This window comes from Aotus nancymaae, unplaced genomic scaffold (assembly GCF_030222135.1).
Source record: "Aotus nancymaae isolate 86718 unplaced genomic scaffold, 86718_ANA_hifiasm-v0.15.2.pri h1tg000032l_1, whole genome shotgun sequence".
NCBI classification, from domain to species: domain Eukaryota; kingdom Metazoa; phylum Chordata; class Mammalia; order Primates; family Aotidae; genus Aotus; species Aotus nancymaae.
This window is the reverse complement of record NW_026988446.1, coordinates 123,755-142,303: the sequence shown is the minus strand read 5'-3', so window position 1 is coordinate 142,303 and position 18,549 is coordinate 123,755. Positions and strand designations below refer to the sequence as shown.

General features: G+C 38.2%; 1 protein-coding gene across 3 annotated transcripts in view; it reads right to left on the bottom strand.

Moving 5' to 3' along the window:
• Positions 1-6,990: 6,990 nt before the first annotated feature.
• Positions 6,991-18,549, bottom strand: part of ZNF670 (zinc finger protein 670) — a 34,134-nt gene continuing 22,575 nt past the window's right edge. The window contains exons 2-5 of one of the 3 annotated variants that reach the window (XM_012472694.2): positions 11,876-12,002; positions 11,282-11,342; positions 9,283-10,917; positions 6,991-7,446 (exon numbers count right to left, since the gene is read on the bottom strand). In XM_012472694.2, the coding sequence (XP_012328117.1) occupies positions 10,047-10,917; positions 11,282-11,342; positions 11,876-12,002 (1,059 nt within the window). In that variant the 3' untranslated portion in view covers positions 6,991-7,446; positions 9,283-10,046. The other 2 variants (XM_012472693.3, XM_064383704.1) reach the window with 2 other exon arrangements.

The window sequence follows — 18,549 nt, the reverse complement described above, 5'->3', positions numbered from 1 at the left end:
CTGACTACATCTTGAAATATAAAGTTGAACAGAAGTGGTGAAAGCAGATAGCCTTTTCTGACTTTCATCTTAGTGGAAAACCTTTCAATCTTTCACCATATATGATGTTCACTGCAGTTTTTCATATATGACATTTATGATATTGAGGTAGTTTCCTTTTCCTAACTTGCTAAGTATTGTTTTTTTATTATAAAAGGGTTTTTTCTAAATCAATTGAGAAGATTTTTTCTCTCTCATTCTGCTAACATGGTGTACTACATTGTTAGATAGCGAAATGTTGAATCATCCTTGAATTCCAGAAATAAATCCCACTTGCTCATGTTTCATATTTTTATGTCTGGTTCAATACTATTTGCTAATATTTCTGGAAGGATATTGGCATCAATACCCATAAAGCATATTTTATCTGTAGTTTTCTTATGCTACCTTTGGCTTTGGTATCAGAGCAATGCTGACCTTATAAAATGGGTTTAAAAAAATCCTTTAACACTTTTTGAGAAGATTTGGAGGAGGACTGGCGTTAATTTTTCTTTAAATATTTGGCATAGTTCACCTGTAAAGCCATCTAGTTCTGAGTTTCTCTCAGTGGAAAGGTTTTTGATCATTCAATCTTCTTTCTAGTTATAGGTCTGTTCAAATATTCTGTTTCTTCATAATTTACTTTTAGTACATTGTGTATTTTTACAATTGGTTTATTTTACCTAAGTTATTCACTTCATTGACATATCCTTGTTAAGCAAACTTGAGGTTTTTGAACAAAAACAATTTAATAAAGATTTATTGGAATTCAAATGTGAGGACTAACCTGGAAAAACACATCAACAGAGTTGTGTTTTGGAGTCTGCTACAACTGGAAGGACTTATAGGAATGTGTAGAAGGGAGGACTCTCCATACCAGAGTTTTTTGTATTTGTTTTTCCATTGGAGGGTAAAACACAAGAGTTTACAGTAACTGGCTAGAGATTGCATCATACAGGCTAAAGTGTCTTCATGCAAGACAATGAAAAAAAAAAGCCTCATGATTAAGAAATACATCAGTGCACATTTTAGAATCACTAGGTTTTAAGTTAACCAGCATAAAGAAGCACATTAGTAGGGATTCTCTATAATAACAGGGTAAAGGGTTAAGGGAGGGAAAGTACAGTTCTGATTTGGCTTCATTTTTTGTGAAAGCCTATCCTAAGAGGGCTTTTCAGTTCTCATTTTTAGTTGAGGCAGAAGGGGTAGTGTGGGTTGGAGTTTAGTGTCTTTGTTTCAGGTCAGCTAGGATTTGGTGAGATTGTTTCATTTTTGAGGGTGGATCATATGAAGAAGTACTAAATGGTCACATGTTAAAATGGCTAAATTTCTGCCAGGTATATTTTCCCTCCGCCAGAAATTTTTTCCTGAACTTGTCTGTGAACCTGGAATACTTTCAGGATACATAACTCATAAGCGGCTGGGTGTAGTTGCTCATGTCTGTAATCCCAGAACTTTGGGAGGCTGAGGCAGGCTAATCAGGAGGTCAGGAGATTGAGACCATCCTGGCTAACACAGTGAAACCCCATCTCTTCTACAAATACAAAAAATTAGCTGGGTGTTGTGGCATGCACCTGTAGTCCCAGCCACTCAGGAGGCTGAGGTAGGAGAATCGCTTGAACCCAGGAGGCGGAGGTTGCAGTGAGCTGACATCATGCCACTGCACTCTAGCCTGGGCAACAGAATAAGAATCAGTTAAAAAAAAAAAAAACAACAACAAAACTCATAAACTTCTGGTGATGACACCATAGGATAGAGTCCTCTGTTATTTCTTACTGTCAATCATGTTCACACTCAGCCTTCAACAATTTGCCAATTACACTATCAGTTTTCCTACAGATGTACTGGCTCATGAAGATGTTTATGCTCATGGGTTTCTACTCTTAAGTTTTGGGTTTATGTATGTATATTTCTTTCTCTGCAACCTGGGGCAATAATTTGCTATGTGACTGATCGAAGAATTGTTCATTTTAAATCAGTCCAGAATTTTTCCTTTTTATTTCTTCTAAAAAAAGGATACATGTGTAGGATGTGCAGGTTTGTTACATGGGTATACGTGTGCCATGGTGGTTTGCTGCACCTGTTGAGCCATCCTCTAAGTTCCCTCTCCTAACCCCCTGAACCTCAAAAGGCCCTGGTGTGTGTTGTTCCCCCTTTGTTTCCATGTGTTCTCAATGTTCAATTCTCACTTACAAGTGAGAACATGCAGTGTTTGGTTTTCTGTTCCTGTGTTAGTTTGCTGAGAATGGCTTCAAGCTTCAGCCATGTCCCTGCAAAGCGCATGATCTCATTCCTTTGTATGGTTACATAGTGTATATATACCACATTTTCTTTATCCAGTCGATCACTGATGGGCATTTGGGTTGGTTCCATGTATTTGCTGTTGTAAATAGTGCTGCAATAAACATACGTGCGCATGGACCTTTATAGTAGAATGATGATTTATATTCCTCTGGGTATATACCTGATAATGGGATTGCTTGGACAAATGATACTTCCGTTTCTAGATCCTTGAGGAAATGTAATACTGTCTTCCACAATAGTTGAACTAATTTACATTCCCACCAACAATGTAAAAGCAATTCTTATTTCTTCTACAGCTAGCATTCGTGCCAGCATCTGATTTCCTGACTGTTTAATAATCACCATTCTAACTGACATGAGATGTTATCTCCTTGTTTTGATTTGCATTTCTCTGATGATCAGTGATGTTGAGCTTTTGTTTACGTTTGTTAGATGGATAAATGTCTTCTTTTGATAAGTGTCTATTCATATCCCTTGCCTACTTTTTGAGGGGTATGATTTTTTTTGTGTTTTCATTGAATCAGATCCCATTTGTCAATTTCTGCTTTGGTTGGAAATGCTTTCGGCATTTTTGCCAGGAAGCTGTTGGCCATGCCTATGTCCTGAGTACTATTCCCTAGGTTTTCTTCTAGGGTTTTTATGGCTTTGGATTTTACATTTAAATCTTTAACCCATCTTGAGTTAATTTTGGTATAAGGTGTAAGGAAGGGGTCCTGTTTTAGTTTTATGCATATGGTTAGCCAGTTTTCTCAGCACCATTTATTGAATTGGAGATCCTTTCTTCACTTTGTTTTTGTCAGGTTTGTTGGGGATCAGATGGTTGTAGATGTGTGGTGTTATTTCTGAGGTCTCTGTTCTGCTCCATTTGTCTATATGTCTGTTTTGGTACCAGTACCATACTATTTTGGTTACTGTAGCCTTGTAGTATAGTTTGAAGTCAGGTAGCATGATGTCTCCAGCTTTGCTCTTTTGGCTTAGGATTGTCTTGGCTATACAGGATTTTCTTTTATTCCATATAATATATGTATGTACATTTTTTTAAATGGATCTTGAGCTGTTGCCCAGGCTAGAGTGTGGTGGGGTGATCTCAGCTAACTGCAACTTCCACCTCTCAGGTTCAAGTGATTCTCTTGCCTCAGGCTCCCCAATAGCTAGGATTACAGGTGCCATGCCCAGCTAATTTTTGTTTTTTTAGTAGAGATGGGGTTTCACCATGTTGGCCAGGCTGGTCTCAAACTCCTGACCTCAAGTGATCTACCCACCTTGGCCTCCCAAAGTGCTGGGATTAAAATCATGAGCCACCGCACCCTGCCAATTCCATCTGAAATTAAAAATAGTTTTTGCTAATTCTGTGAAAAGTATCAATGGTAGTTTGATGGGAATAGCATTTAATCTATAAATTACTTTGGGCAGTATGGCCATTTCCATGATACTGATTCTTCCTATCCATGAGAATGGAATATTTTTCCATTTGTTCATATCCTCTTATTTCCTTGAGCAGTGGTTTGCAGTTCTCCTTGAAGTCTTTCATATCCCTTATTAGCTGTATTCCTAGTTATTTTATTCTCTCTGTAGTTATTGTGAATCGGAGTTAATTCATGATTTGGCTTTCTGCCTGTCTATTGTTGATGTAACAGAATACTTATGATTTTTGTACATTGATTTTGTATCCTGAGACTTTGCTGAAGTTGCTTATCAATTCAAGAGTTTTTGGGCTGAGATGATAGGGTTTTTTTAAATATAAAATTATGTCATGTGCAGAGACAACTTGACTTCCTCTTTTATTTGAAAACCCTTTCTTTCCTTTGCCTGATTGTCTTGGCTGGAAATTTCAATACTATGTTGAATAAAAGTGGTGAGAGAGGTCATCCTTGTCTTGTGCCAATATTCAGAGGTAATGCTTCCAGCTTTTGCCCAATCAATATGATATTGACTGTGGGATTGTCATAAATAGCCCCAGTGTGTGATGTTCCCTTCCCTGTGTCCATGTGTTCTCATTGTTCAACACCCACTTATGAGTGAGAACAGTGGTATCTGGTTTTCTATTCTTGTGTCAGTTTGCTGAGAATTATGGTTTCCAGCTTCATCCATGTCACTGCAAAGAACATGAACTCACCTTTTTTATGGCTGCATAGTATTCCATGGTGTATATGTGCCAAATTTTCTTTATCCAGTCTATCCTTGATGGGCATTTGGGTTAGTTGCACGTCTTTGTTATTGTGAAAAGTGTTGCAATAAACATACATGTGCATGTGTCTTTATAATACAATGATTTATAATCCTTTGGGTATATATCAAGTAACGGGATTGCTGGGTCAAATAGTGTTTCTATTTCTAGATCCCTGAGGAATTGCCACACTGCCTTCCACAATGGTTGAACTAATTTACACTCCCATCAACAGTGTAGAAGTGTTCCTATTTCTCCACATCCTCTCCAGCATCTATCTCCTGATTTTGTAATAATCGCCATTCTAACTGGCATCAGATGGTATCTCATGGTTTTGATTTGCATTTCTCTAATGACTTGTGATGATGAGCTTTTTTTCATGTTTGTTGGCTGCAGAAATATCTTCTTTTGAGAAGTGTTCGTATCCTTCACCCAATTTTTGATAAAGTTTTTTTTTTTTTTTTTACTTGTAAATTTGTTTTAAGTTCTTTGTAGATTCTGGATATTTGCCCTTTGTCAGATGGGTAGATTGCAAAAGTTTTTCCCCATTCTGTTGGTTGCCAGTTCACACTAATGACAGTTTTTGGTTTTTTTCTGTGCAGAAATTCTTTAGTTTACTTAGATCCCATTTGTCAATTTTGGCTTTTGTTTCCATTGTTTTTGGTGTTTTAGCCATGAATTCCTCACCCATGCCTATGTCCTGAATAGTATTGCCTAGATATTCTTCTGGGCTTTTGATGGAGTTAGGTCTTATGTTTAAATCTTTAATCCACCTGGAGTTAATTTTTGTATAAGGTGTGAGGAAGGGATCCAGTTTCAGCTTTCTACATAGGGCTAGTGAGTTTTCCCAGCACCATTTATTAAACAGGGTCCCTCCCTCCTTCCCTTCCCTTTGTTTTTAAATTATAATTTATTTATTTATTTTTTGGAGTCTTGCTCTGTCACCCAGGCTGGTGTGCAGTGGCACAATCTCAGCTCACTGCAACCTCCACCTCCAGGGTTCAAGTGATTCTCCAGCCTCAGCCTCCAGAATAGCTGGTATTACAGGCGCCTGACACCAAGCCCGGATAAATTTTATATTTTTATTAGAGACAGCGTTTCATCATGTTAGCCCAGATGGTCTCAATCTCCTGACTTCATGATCCACCCACCTTGGCCTCCCAAAGTGCAGGGGTTACAGGCATGAGCTACCAAGACCAGTCCCTCCTTTTCAATTGTTTGGAATAATTTCAGTAAGGAATGGTATCAGCTCCTCTTTGTATTTCTGGTAAATTTTAGCTGTGAATCCATCTGGTCCTGGGCTTCTGTGGGTTGGTAGGATATTAATTACTGCCTCAATTTTAGAGCTTATTGTTGGACTATTCAGGGAGTTGACTTCTTCCTGCTTTAGTCTTGGTAGGGTGTATATGTCCTGGAATTTATTCATTTTTTCTAGACTTTCTAGTTCATTTGTGTTGACATGTTTACAGTATTCTCTAATAGTAGTTTGTATTTCTATGGAGTCAGTGGTGATATCCCTTTTATCATTTTTTATTGTGTCTATTTGATTATTGCTCTCTTATTGGTCTAGGTAGTGGTCTATTTTGCTAATTATTTCAAATAACCAGCTCCTGGGTTTGTTTTTTGGAGGAGTTTTTGTGTCTTCATCTTCTTCAATTCTTATCTGATATTAGCTCTTTCTTTTCTTCTGCTAGCTTTTGAATTAGTTTGCTCTTGCCTCTAGCTTTCTGATGTTAGCATTTAGTGCTATAAATTTTTTTAAAAAAACATTGCTTTAGCTTTGTCCCAGAGATGCTGGTATGTTGTCTCCTTTTTCTCATTGGTTTCAAAGCACCTCCTGATTTCTGATTCCAGCAGTCATTCAGGATCAGGTTGTTCAATTTCCATGAAATTGTGTGGTTTTGAGTGAGTTTTTTAAACCTCAGTTCTAATTAGATTGTACTGTGGTCTGAGAGATTGTTAGGATTTCAGTTTTTTTGCATTTGCTAAGAAGTATTTTATTTCCAATTATGTGGTTATTTTAGAATAAGTGCCATGTGGCACTTAGAAGAATGTACATTCTGTTGATTGGCAGTAGAGAGTTGTGTAGACATCTACTAGGTCCGCTTTATCCAGAGCTGAGTTCAAGTCCTGGATATTGTTGCAAATTTTCTTATTGATCTAATACTGACAGTAGGTTGTTAAAATCTCCCATTATTATTTTGTGGAAGTCTAATTCCTCTTTTAAGTCTCTTAAAAACTTGGTTTATAAATCTGGGTGCTCCTGTATTGGGTGCATATATATTTAGAATAGTTAGCTCTTCTTGTTGAATTGTTCCCTTTAGCATTATACAATGCCCTCTTTTTTTTTTTTGTCTTTTTTTGATCTTTGTTGGTTTAAAGTCTGCTTTGTCAGAGTCTAAGATTGCAACCCCTGCTTTTTTGCTTCCCATTTGTTTGGTAAATATTCTTCCATCCCTTTACTTTGGGCCTTTTCTTTTCTTTTTTTTTTTTTTACAGGATGAGATCAAAATAGTATTTTATTACAGTATGAATTAGACAAACTAGATATGCACAATTCATATTTACAAAACTACTATACGAAGTAACATACAGAATTATTTATACACATATAAGTACACATGTGGAAATGCCATATATACTAGATGATTCTATACTATATGGTAGATTAGGGCACACAAATTTCTGTGAATATAAATGCAAAAGGCCACAATAATACACTGGAAAATTGAACATATCAATATGGGTTGAGTGTTTCTTATCTGAAATACTTGAAAACAGAAGTGCTTTGCATTTCAGACTTTAAAAATTTTTGGAATATTTACAGAAAACTTACTGGTTGAACATCAAAAATCCTCTAATGAGTGTTTCTGTTGGGCAAAATACTGGTGCTCAGTTTTAGACTTCAGAATATTTCAGATTTGTTATTTGTAATCTGGGGTTTACAGATGCTCAACCTGTAAATAAAAAGTTATATTCCGTGATGAAGACAAATTTCACTCAGAAAACCATAATATATTTATATTTGAAAGCCAGTCAATGTAATAGACTACTAATAGAATGTCAGAAACCACAAATCATCTCAATAGATGCAACAAAAAACATGTGGTAAAAGTTCAACATGAAACAATAAATAAAAAATACAAGAAAACTTCCTGAACCTGTTTTAAAATATTTATGAAAAACCCACAATATACTTATGGTGAGACTGAATGCTTTCATACTCAGATTCGACAAGCACACTGTCCTATCACAGTTCTCTCTTAATTCAAAGTAAAAAGTGAGCCAGGTGTGGTGGCTCATGTCTGTAACCCCAACATGTGGAGAGGCTGGGGCAGAAGGATAGTTTGAGGCCAGGAATTCAAGACCAGCCTAGAAAATACAGTCAGATGGTGGCATGTGTCTGTACCTCCAGCTACACAGGAAGCTAAGGTGGGAGAATCACGTGAGCCCAGGCAGTTTGAGGCTACACTGAGCTATGATTGTACCATTAGACTTCAGCCTAGCTGATAGTGAGACCCTGTCTCTAAAAACACAATTTTTTTAAAAAAAGTGAACTATGGGCCGGGCGCGGTGGTTCAAGCCTGTAATCCCAGCACTTTGGGAGGCCGAGGCCGGTGGATCACGAGGTCAAGAGATCGAGACCATCCTGGTCAACATGGTGAAACCCCATCTCCACCAAAACTACAAAAAATTAGCTAGGCATGGTGGCTCATGCCTGTAATCCCAGCTACTCAGGAGGCTGAGGCAGGAGAATTGCCTGAACCCAGGAGGCGGAGGTTGCGGTGAGCCGAGATCGTGCCATTGCACTCCAGCCTGGGTAACAAGAGCGAAACTCCGTCTCAAAAAAAAAAAAAAAGTGAACTATGCAAATAGCCAAAAATAATGACAAAAGGAAAGAAAATGAAAATAATAATGCACACGAGACTATATAATAAAATTCACATACTTGCAAATTAATTTTTTTTTCTGAGACAGAGTTTTGCTCTTGTTACCCAGGCTGGAGTGCAATGGTGCGATCTCGGCTCACCGCAACCTCCGCCTCCTGGGTTCAAGCAATTCTCCTGCCTCGGTCTCCCGAGTAGCTGGGACTACAGGCGCGCGCCACCATGCTCGACTAATTTTTTGTATGTTTAGTAGAGATGGGGTTTCACCATGTTGACCAGGATGGTCTTGATCTCTTGACCTTGTGATCCACCCGCCTCGGCCTCCCAAAGTGCTGGGATTATAGGTGTGAGCCACCACACCCGGCCAATTAATAATTTTTTATTAGCAAGAAAATAGAAGACAATCTTTACAATAAAAAGTTTTTCCCATAAAAAGGTAAAAAATATATATATACATAAAAATATATATATATACACACACATACACGTGCGTGCACACACACACACACACACAAGATGTGTGGGCAATAGCCAAAACTTGCCACATAAGATCAGTAAGAAATTTCCAATAATTAAAACCTCATTTTTTAATGATCCATTAATTAGAGAACAATTAGACAACTAAATGAAAATTAAAATTACCTACATTTAGAAATACATTTCAACTCAGCCTAGGAATCTAATAAAATTTTTAATGAATAGACAACAATTATATTAATGGATGAGAAAAAAAACTGCCTATTAAACTCATGTACTATGGTTTATCTATGGAATTGTCAACTCCATGATTCCTTGCAAAACAACTGAAAATCACCTTAACAACTGATAAAAATATATTTATAACTAGTATAACATTTATAAACTTTTGAGCATTATGCGATAATTTCATCACACTTTTCTATTTACCTGTATTTATAGGATTTCATTCCAATAGTTTTCACTTGACTTTTGAAGTAATTGTTAAAAACTTTCCTGTATTTTCTCAAACAACCAGAGTTTTGCCTCAGTGTGCTTTTAGTTACCAGGTCCATCTCCAGTGTCTGTTATCATGTATCTTTCAATAGATATTTGAGAAATAAGGGCATTCCAACACTCTATATTCATACAGGTCTTAGAAATTAGTTCTTCCATGTCTTCAAATGGAATTGGCATGTATTTACATTCATAAGGCTCTTCTCCACTAAGTCCTTCTATGATTTCAAAAAATGAAAAAACTTTGTAACTTACAAGTTTTATTTTTAAAAAAATGGAAAAACTGAAGGTTTTACATTTCTGAAAATTAAAATGTTTTTATCCATTGTGAATTAGTTTATATATTTGAAAGCGACTCGGAAAATTAAATGCTATAAAACATTTGTTGCATTTTATGAGGTTCTTTCCCAGTATGGGTTCTTCTATGTTTTAGAAGGGAACTAGGAAAACTGCATACATTCTAATAGTCCTTACATGTGTTCGGTTTCTCTCTAGTGTGAGTTTTTAATTTTTTCACGTTCTAATGAAATTAGAATATCTGAAAGCTTTAACACACTTCTTACATAGAGGTGTGTTGTTGTTGTTGTTTACCACATGTAAGATTTTTCATGCTTTTGAAGGGAACTGGAACAACTGAAAGCTTTACCACATTTCTTACATTCGTAGGGTTTTATTCCAGTATGAGTTCTTTCATGGCTTCAAAGGGCACTAGAAGAAGTAAATGACTTATCACATTCCTTACATCCATAAGGTTTCACTCCAGTATGAGTTCTTTCATGCTCACAAAGGTTACTAGAATATTTGAAGGGTTTACCACATTGTTTACATTCATAGGGCTTTTCTCCACTGTGAGTCCTTTCATGTACTCTAAGGACTCTGGAACATCTAAAGGCTTTGCCACATTTTATACATTCATAGGGTTTTTCTCCAGTATGAGTTCTTTCATGTATTCCCAAATAAGTGGAACGACTGAAGGCTTTGCCACATTCCTTACATTCATAGGGTTTCTCTCTAGTATGAGATCTTTCATGTTGTCGAAGAGAACTGGAAAAAGTGAATGATTTACCACATTTCTTACATGCATAGGGTTTTTCGCCAGTATGAGTCCTTTCATATTCACGAAGATAACTTGAATAACTGAAGGTTTTATCACAGTATTTACATTTGTATGTTTTGTCTCCAGTATAAGTGCTCTGAGGCATTTGAAATAATACACTGGAAAAATCAAAAGGCTTCTCATATACTGTACTCTTATAAGATCCATTACTAGTGTGTGTTACCATGTGTCTGTCAACACTTTTGAGAGAGATAAAGGCTTTCCTGCATTGTTTGCATTTATATAACTTCTCTGGACATTTCATACACTCAGATAGTTTGTTTCCATTATGAGATATGATGTGCCTATGAAGGGCTGAATGACATATGAGGACTTTTCCACACACATTGCATTCACATGGCTTTACTCCAGTAGAAATTTTCTTATTCAGATTAAAATTTGAATCCTGGTTGAAGGCTTCTCCATATTGACTGCCTTCTTTAATTTCAAACAATCTCTCTACCATATGACTGCTGTAAAAATAATAAATACATGACTAATGGTACATTTATACATGATTTACATTGCTATTAATACCACAAAAAATACAAGCTTTCTGCCATGTCTGAATTGTTTTAAAGTAAATAAACTAATTACTGTAAGACATGGGTCCCCCATAACTATTATCATAACTGTGACAGTCACATGTACAGTTTCGTATTGGTGCTTCCAAGTAAAATATTCAGAAAATATTCAACATTGATGTTACATTCAGGTGTGTTTTTGCTGAGAATTTTCTGAAAACAAATAACATTTCTAGTGGTAATTTGTTTTAAAAACCTATGACATGCTAAGATTCCCTCAAGGGCTTTGTTTGTTCTTGTAAATACAAATTACCTTAGATTTCTCCCAGGACTTCTGAAGTCATCTTGCATATTCTGGTTTTCTGACTTGTTTTCTAAAATATATATACATCCATAAGATTATTATGAATGATTTGAAACTTTAAAAACTGGTAGATGCAAGGTTCATTATACACTGTGACTACATCTAGGTTTTCTCACAAAGTATCCCCTTTCCACATGCCAAATCAGGAAACAACATTCATGAACAAGAAACTCACCCTCCTTCCCTCCTGCTCCTGCATTCCCTCCCTTCCTTCCATCCTGTCTTGCTCTGTTGCCCAAGCTGGAGTGCAGTGGCTCAATCTCAGTTCACTGCAACCTCTACTTCCTGGGTTCAAGCAACTGACCTGTCTCAGTCTCCCAAATAGCTGGGATTACAGGCTCTCACCAACAAACCTGGCTAATTTTTGTATTTTTTTCAGAGATGGGGTTTTGCCATGTTGGCCAGGCTGGTCTCAAACTCCTGACCTCAGGTGATCCACCCCCGCCTCAGCCTCCCAAAGTGCTGAGATTACAGTTGTGAGCCACCACGCCCACCCAAAATACCTGTTTTCTATTCAACTATAAGAAAAACTGTTATTCTTACCTACAAAAGCCAGGTTCCTGAAGATTTCTTGCATCACATCTCTGTAGAGACTCTTTTGAGAAAGATCCAGCAAAGCCCACTCTTCCTGGGTAAAGGTCACAGCCACATCTTCAAATGACACTGAATACTGGAATATCCCACATGTCAAGAGAGGATGACTTAAGACAATACTAAAGTCTACACTCATCTCATAAAATCTTAACATAATTCTGCAGACTTAAAACACTTCTTCCATGACTTAGACATCAGAATTTTACTCTGTCTGCACTTAGTGCTTCCCAAGCAACATTCCTCATGCTAAAATGAAACTATTCAGAAAGTCAACAGCAGAGTAGAAACACCTTTCTCATTTGGCAGGTGCAGGGAATAAATGCTGTAAAAAATGAGGTCACCCGTAATTTCGATGTGTACAGTTTCCCTTGAGGGCCTCTCATAACAAAGTCACGCCATCTGTGTGCATAAAAGTATTAAGTCTTAAGACTACATATCATTAGAAATACCTGCTCACAAAGTCATGCTATCTTTTGTGCACAACAGTTAGTATTAAGAGTATATGTCCTTAGAAATACCTGCTCACAAAGTCTGATATTTTGGTGTGAGAAAAGATTTTCTCAGGGATCTCATCACCCTAAGTGAGTGGTTCACAATGTGTAAACAAACTTATGCAAGCAATGTATTATAGGCTGAACCCTAGTTTTGTTTTGTTTCTGAAAGCCTACTACTTTATTCCATTCTTGCAGTGGTACCTAGGGGATCAGCCCTAAATAATACTCTGAGCATTAAGTCTCTAATGAGCATTCTTAGTAAACAATATTTCTCACGTTGTTACAACTTAATTGGAGAAATGAGGCATCAATGTGATTAAAATAAGAGAATATATGGAAGCTTGAAGGTAGTTTACTCCAGAGCAAATTGAATCCAGTTGTAAAGTGATAATTTATCTTTAATAATACAAAACATTATATATATGGTGGGGGGAGAGAGGCAGAGTTTTACTCCTGTTGCCCAGGCTGAAGTACAATCTCACAGTCTCAGCTCACTGCAACCTCCGCCTCCTGGATTCAAGTGATTCTCCTGCCTCAGCTTCCCAAGTAGCTGGGACTACAGGTATGCACCACCATGTCCAGCTAAGACAGGGTTTCTCCATGTTGGTCAGGCTGGTCTCAAACTCCCAATGTCAGGTGATCTGCCTGTCTCTACCTCCCAAAGTATTGGGATTACAGGTGTGAGCCACTGTACCGGGCCTAACAATTTTATAATTTCTATTGGATAACAATTAAAGTTGAGAAATTGATTTTTTCTTCTAGTCAATATCAAATGTCATGTACCTGACATTTTATTTTCTTTCTCATTTCCAAGAAAATTTACTTTAAAAAAAAATAGATGTTCTTTCATGTTAGTATGCTTTGCATGTTTTCTCATTTTTAAATCGTGTTCAGTTTTACTCTTCATACTAATTCTTTTATATTGCATGTATTGCAGTTTCATTCTTCTACGTGTGGCTTGCCAATTATCCCAGCACCATTTGTTTAATAGGGTGTCTTTTCCCTACTTTATGGTTTTGTTTGGTTTGTGGAAGATCAGTTGGCTGTATTTGGCTTCATTTCTGGGTTTTCTATTCTGTTCCATCAGTTTGGGTGTCTACTTTTATAAAAGTACCATGCTGTTGTGGGGACTATAGCCTTGTAGTACACTTTGACATCAGGTAAAGTGATGCCTCCAGATTTCTTTTTATTTCATCTTGCTTTGGCTATTTGAGCTCCTTTTTGGTTCCATATGAATTTTAGAATTTTTTATACTTCTGTGAAGAATTATAATGTGATTTTGATGGGAAGTGTATTGAAGGTGTAGACTGCTTTTGGTAGTATGGTCATTTTTACAATATTGACTGTACCCATCCATGATCATGGGATGTATTTCCATTTGTTTGTGTCACTTGTGATTTCTTTCAGCAGTGTTTTGTAGTTTTACTTGTAGACGCCTTTCACTTCCTTGCTTAGGTATTATTCCTGAAGGGTTTTTGTTTTTTTTTTCCAGCTGTCCAAAAAAGTTGAATTCTTGATTTGATTCTAGGCATGGGCGACGTTGGTGTATAGCAGTGCTACAATTTGTGTACATCAATTTTGTATCCTAAAACTTTACTGAATGTATTTATCAGATATAGGAGGTTTCTAAATGAATGTCTAGGATTTTCTAGGGATATGATCATAACATCAGCGAACAGTGACAGTTTGACTTCCACTTCACCAATTTGGATGCCCTATATTTTATTCTTGTCTGACTGCTCTGTAGAGAACTTCCACAGTTACAATGAATAGAAGTGGTGAAAGTGGGCATCCTTGTCATGTTCCAGTTCTCAGGAAAAATACTTTCAACTTTTCCTCATTCAATATAATGTTGGCTGTGGGCATGTCATAGATGGCTTTTATTACCATAAGGTGTGTTCCTTATATGCTGATTTTGCTGAGGGTTGTAATTTTAAAGAAATACTAAATTTTGTCAAATACTTTCTCTGCATCTATTCAGATGATCCTGTGATTTCTGTTTTGGATTCTCTTTATGTGGTGTATCACACTTACTGACTTGCATGTGTTAAACCACCCTGCAGCACTGGTATGAAACCCACTTGATCATAGTGGATTGTCTTTGTGATATGCTGTTGGATTTGGTATTTGGTTGAGGATTTTTGCATCTATGTTCATCAGGGATACAGGTCTGTAGTTTTCTTTGTTACGTCCTTTCCTGATTTTGGTATTAGAGTGCTGCTGGCTTCATAGAATGATCTAGAGAGAATTTGCTCTTTGTCTATCTTCAAACAGTGTCAATAGGATAGGTTTTTTTTTTTTTTTTTTTTTTTTTTAATGTCTGATAGAATTTGGCTGTGAATCCATCTGGTCCTGGATACTTTTTTGTTAGCAATTTTTAAAAACTATCATCCATATTAGCCTATTCTCACATTGCTATAAGGAAATACCTGAGACTAGGTTAATATAGAGCTTTGACTCCCAGTTCTACATGGCTGAGAAAGTTTCAGGAAACTTACAATCATGGCAGAAGGCAAAGGGGAAGTGAGGTACCTTTTTCACAAGGCAGCATGAAGGAGAATAACCAAAGGAGGAACTTGCCAAACACTTAAAAATCCATCAGATCACCTAAAAACTCACTCACTATCACAAGAACAGCATGAAGGAAACCAGCCCCATGATTCAGTTACCTCCATCTGGTCTCTCCTTGAAACATGGGGATTATGAACATGAATTCAAGATGAGATTTTGGCTGGGGACACAGACAAACCACATCACTTCACTCCTGGCCCCTCCCACATCTCATATCCTCACATTTTAAAACCATTTTTTTGTTTTGAACAAAACAATCCTCCCAAACCTTAACTAATTCCAGCACTATCCTATAAGTCCAAGTCTGAAATCTCATCTAAGACAAGTTCTTTCCATCTATGAGCCTGTAAAATAAAATCATTTATCTCCTAGATAAAATGTGGGTAGGCCGAGGTGGGTGGATAACAAGGTCAAGAGATCGAGACCATCCTGGTCAACATGGTGAAACCCCCTCTCTACTAAAAATACAAAAAATTAGCTGGGCATGGTGGTGCGTGCCTGTAATCCCAGCTACTCAGGAGGCTGAGGCAGGAGAATTGCCTGAACCCAGGAGAGGCGGAGGTTGTGGTGAGCCGAGATTGCGGCATTGCCCTCCAGCCTGGGTAACAAGAGTGAAACTCCGTCTCAAGAAATAGAAAAAAAAAAAAAATGAGGGTAGAGGCATTGGCTAAATACAACTGTTCCAAATGGGAGAAAAGGGCCCAAACACAGGGGCTACTGGCCCCATGCAAGTCCAAAATCCAGCGGGGCAGTAAAATCTTAATGCTCCAAAATTATCTCCTTTAACTCCATGTGTAACATCCAGGCCATGTTGATGCAAGAGGTGGGCTATCACAGCCTTGGGCAGCTCCACCTCTATGGTTTTGCAGGGTACTGCCTCCTTCCTGGCTGCTTTCACAAGGTGGCATTGTCTGTGATATTTCCAGGTACACAGTGCAAGCTGTCAGTGAATCTACCATTCTGGGGCCTGCAGGAGGGTGGCTATCTTCTCACAGCTCCACTAGGCAGTGTCACAACAGGGGCTTTGTGTGGGGATTCCAAAACCACATTTCTTTTTTTTCTTTTCATTTTTTTTTTTGAGACGGAGTTTCACTCTTGTTACCCAGGCTGGAATGCAAGGGCGTGATCTCAGCTCACTGCAACCTCCGCCTCCTGGGTTCAGGCAATTCTCCTGCCTCAACCTCCTGAGTAGCTGGAATTAAAGGCACGCACCACCATGCCCAGCTAACTTTTTTGTATTTTTAGTAGAAATGGGGTTTCACCATGTTGATCAGGATGGTCTCGATCTCTTGACCTCGTGATCCACCCGCCTCGGCCTCCCAAAGTGTTGGGATTACAGGCGTGAGCCACCGCGCCCGGCCCAAAACCACATTTCCTTTCCCCACTGCCTTAGCATAGGCTCTCCACATGGGCTACGCCACTGCAGCAAACTTCTGCCTAGACATCTGGGCATTTATTTCCATACATATCTAAAATCATAGTGGATGTCCCCAAACGTCAGTTCTTAACTTCTGTGCACTCATAGGCTCAACACCAAGTGAAAGCTGCCAAGGCTTGTGGCTTGAACCCTGGGAAGCAATGGCCTGAGCTGTACAGTCAGGGTTTAGCCACAGCCAGGACACAGCCCCAAGTCCCAAGCAGCAAGGCACTGAGCCTGGATCATGAAACATTTCTTTCCACCATGTGATGAGAGGGAATGCCATGAAGACCTCTGACATGTCCTGAAGACATTTTCCCCATTGTCTTGGTAATCAACATTTGGATCCTCATTACTTATAAAAATTTCTGCAGCTGGCTTAAATTTTTCCTCAGAAAATGGGTTTTTCTTTACTATCACATCACCAGGCTGCAGATTTTCCAAACTATTAGCCTCTGCTTCCATTTTAAACCTGTTTTGATTTCAAACCATCTCTTTTTGAATGCATAAAACTAAGTGCTTTTAAGAGCATCTAAGTCACTTCTTGAATGCTTTGCTCTTTGAAAATTTCTTCTGCCAGATACTCTAATTCATCTCTCTGAATTTCAATGTACTGCAGATCTCTAGGGCAGAGGCAGAATGTGCTAGTCTCTTTGGTAAAGTACACTGAGTCACCTTTGTTTCAGTTCCCAAGATCCTCATTTCCATCAGAGACCATTTCAGCCTCGAGTTAACTGTCCAGATCACTATCAGCATTTTGGTCAAAATCATTCAACAAGTCTCTAGAAAGTTCTAGGAACCAACCCAAATGCCCATCAATGATAGACTGGACAAAGAAAATGTGGTACATATGCACCATGGAATACTATGCAGCCATAAAAAACGATGAGTTCGTGTCCTTTGTAGGGACTTGGATGAATCTGGAAACCATCATTCTCAGCAAACTGACTCAAGAACAGAAAGCCAAGCACTGTATGTTCTCACTCATAGGTGGGTGTTGAACAACGAGAACATGTGGACTCAGGGAGAGGAGCATCACACACAGGGGACAGTTGGGGGGGGGTACGGGAGAGACAATGGGGGGTGGGAAGGTAGGGGAGGGAGGGATAACATGGGGAGAAATGCCAGATATAGTATGCCCCTAAAGTAAAATAAATAAATGTAAAAAAAAAAAAAGTTCTAAACTTACCCACATCTTCCTGTGTTCTTCTGAGCCCTCCAAATTGTTTCAACCTCTGCCTGTTACCCAGTTCCAAAGTTACTTCCACATATTCAGGTATCTTTATAGCACCACCCCACTTTCTCCGATTTACTATATTAGTCCACTCTCACATTGCTATACAAAAATGCCAGAGACTGAGTAATTTATCTGATAATGTGATTTTTCTTTTTTCTTTTTAGACAAAGTTTTGCTCTTGTTGCCCAGGCTGGAGTACAAAGCCACGATCTCTACTCACTGCAACCTGCACCTCCTAGGTTCAAGTGTTTTCCCTGCCTCAGCCTCCCAAGTAGCTGGGATTACAGGCATGCACCACCAAGCCCAGGTAATTTTGTAGTTTTAGTAGAAACAAGGTTTCTCCATGTAAGTCAGGCTGGTGTCGAACTCCCAACCTCAGGTGATACACCTGCCTCAGCCTCCCAAAGTGCTGGAATTACGACAGTGAGACATTGCACCCAGCCAAGACTCAGTGATTTCTAAAGGAAACACGTTTAATTGACACAGTTCCACATGGCTGGGAAGGCCTCAGGAAACACAATCATGGTGGAAGGCAAAAGGGAAGCAATTACCTTCTTCACATGGTGGTAGGAAGAATGACTGAAGGAGAAACTTGCCAAACATCAAACCATCAGATCTCGTGAAAACAGTTACCTCCACCTGGTCTCTAATTCAAGAAGAGATATTGGGTGGGGACACAGCCAAACCATGTCACCATCTCATTGCTGCTCCTTGTTATTGGTCTGTTCAGAGTTTCTATTTATTTCTGATTTAATCTAGGAGAGTTTTATACTTTGGAATTCATAAATCTCTTTTAGGTTTTCTAGTTTGTGCACATAAAGGTGTTGAAAGTAGCCTTAGTGATCTTTTCTATTTCTGTCATATTGTTTGTATTATCTCCCATTTCATTTCTAATTGAGCTTAT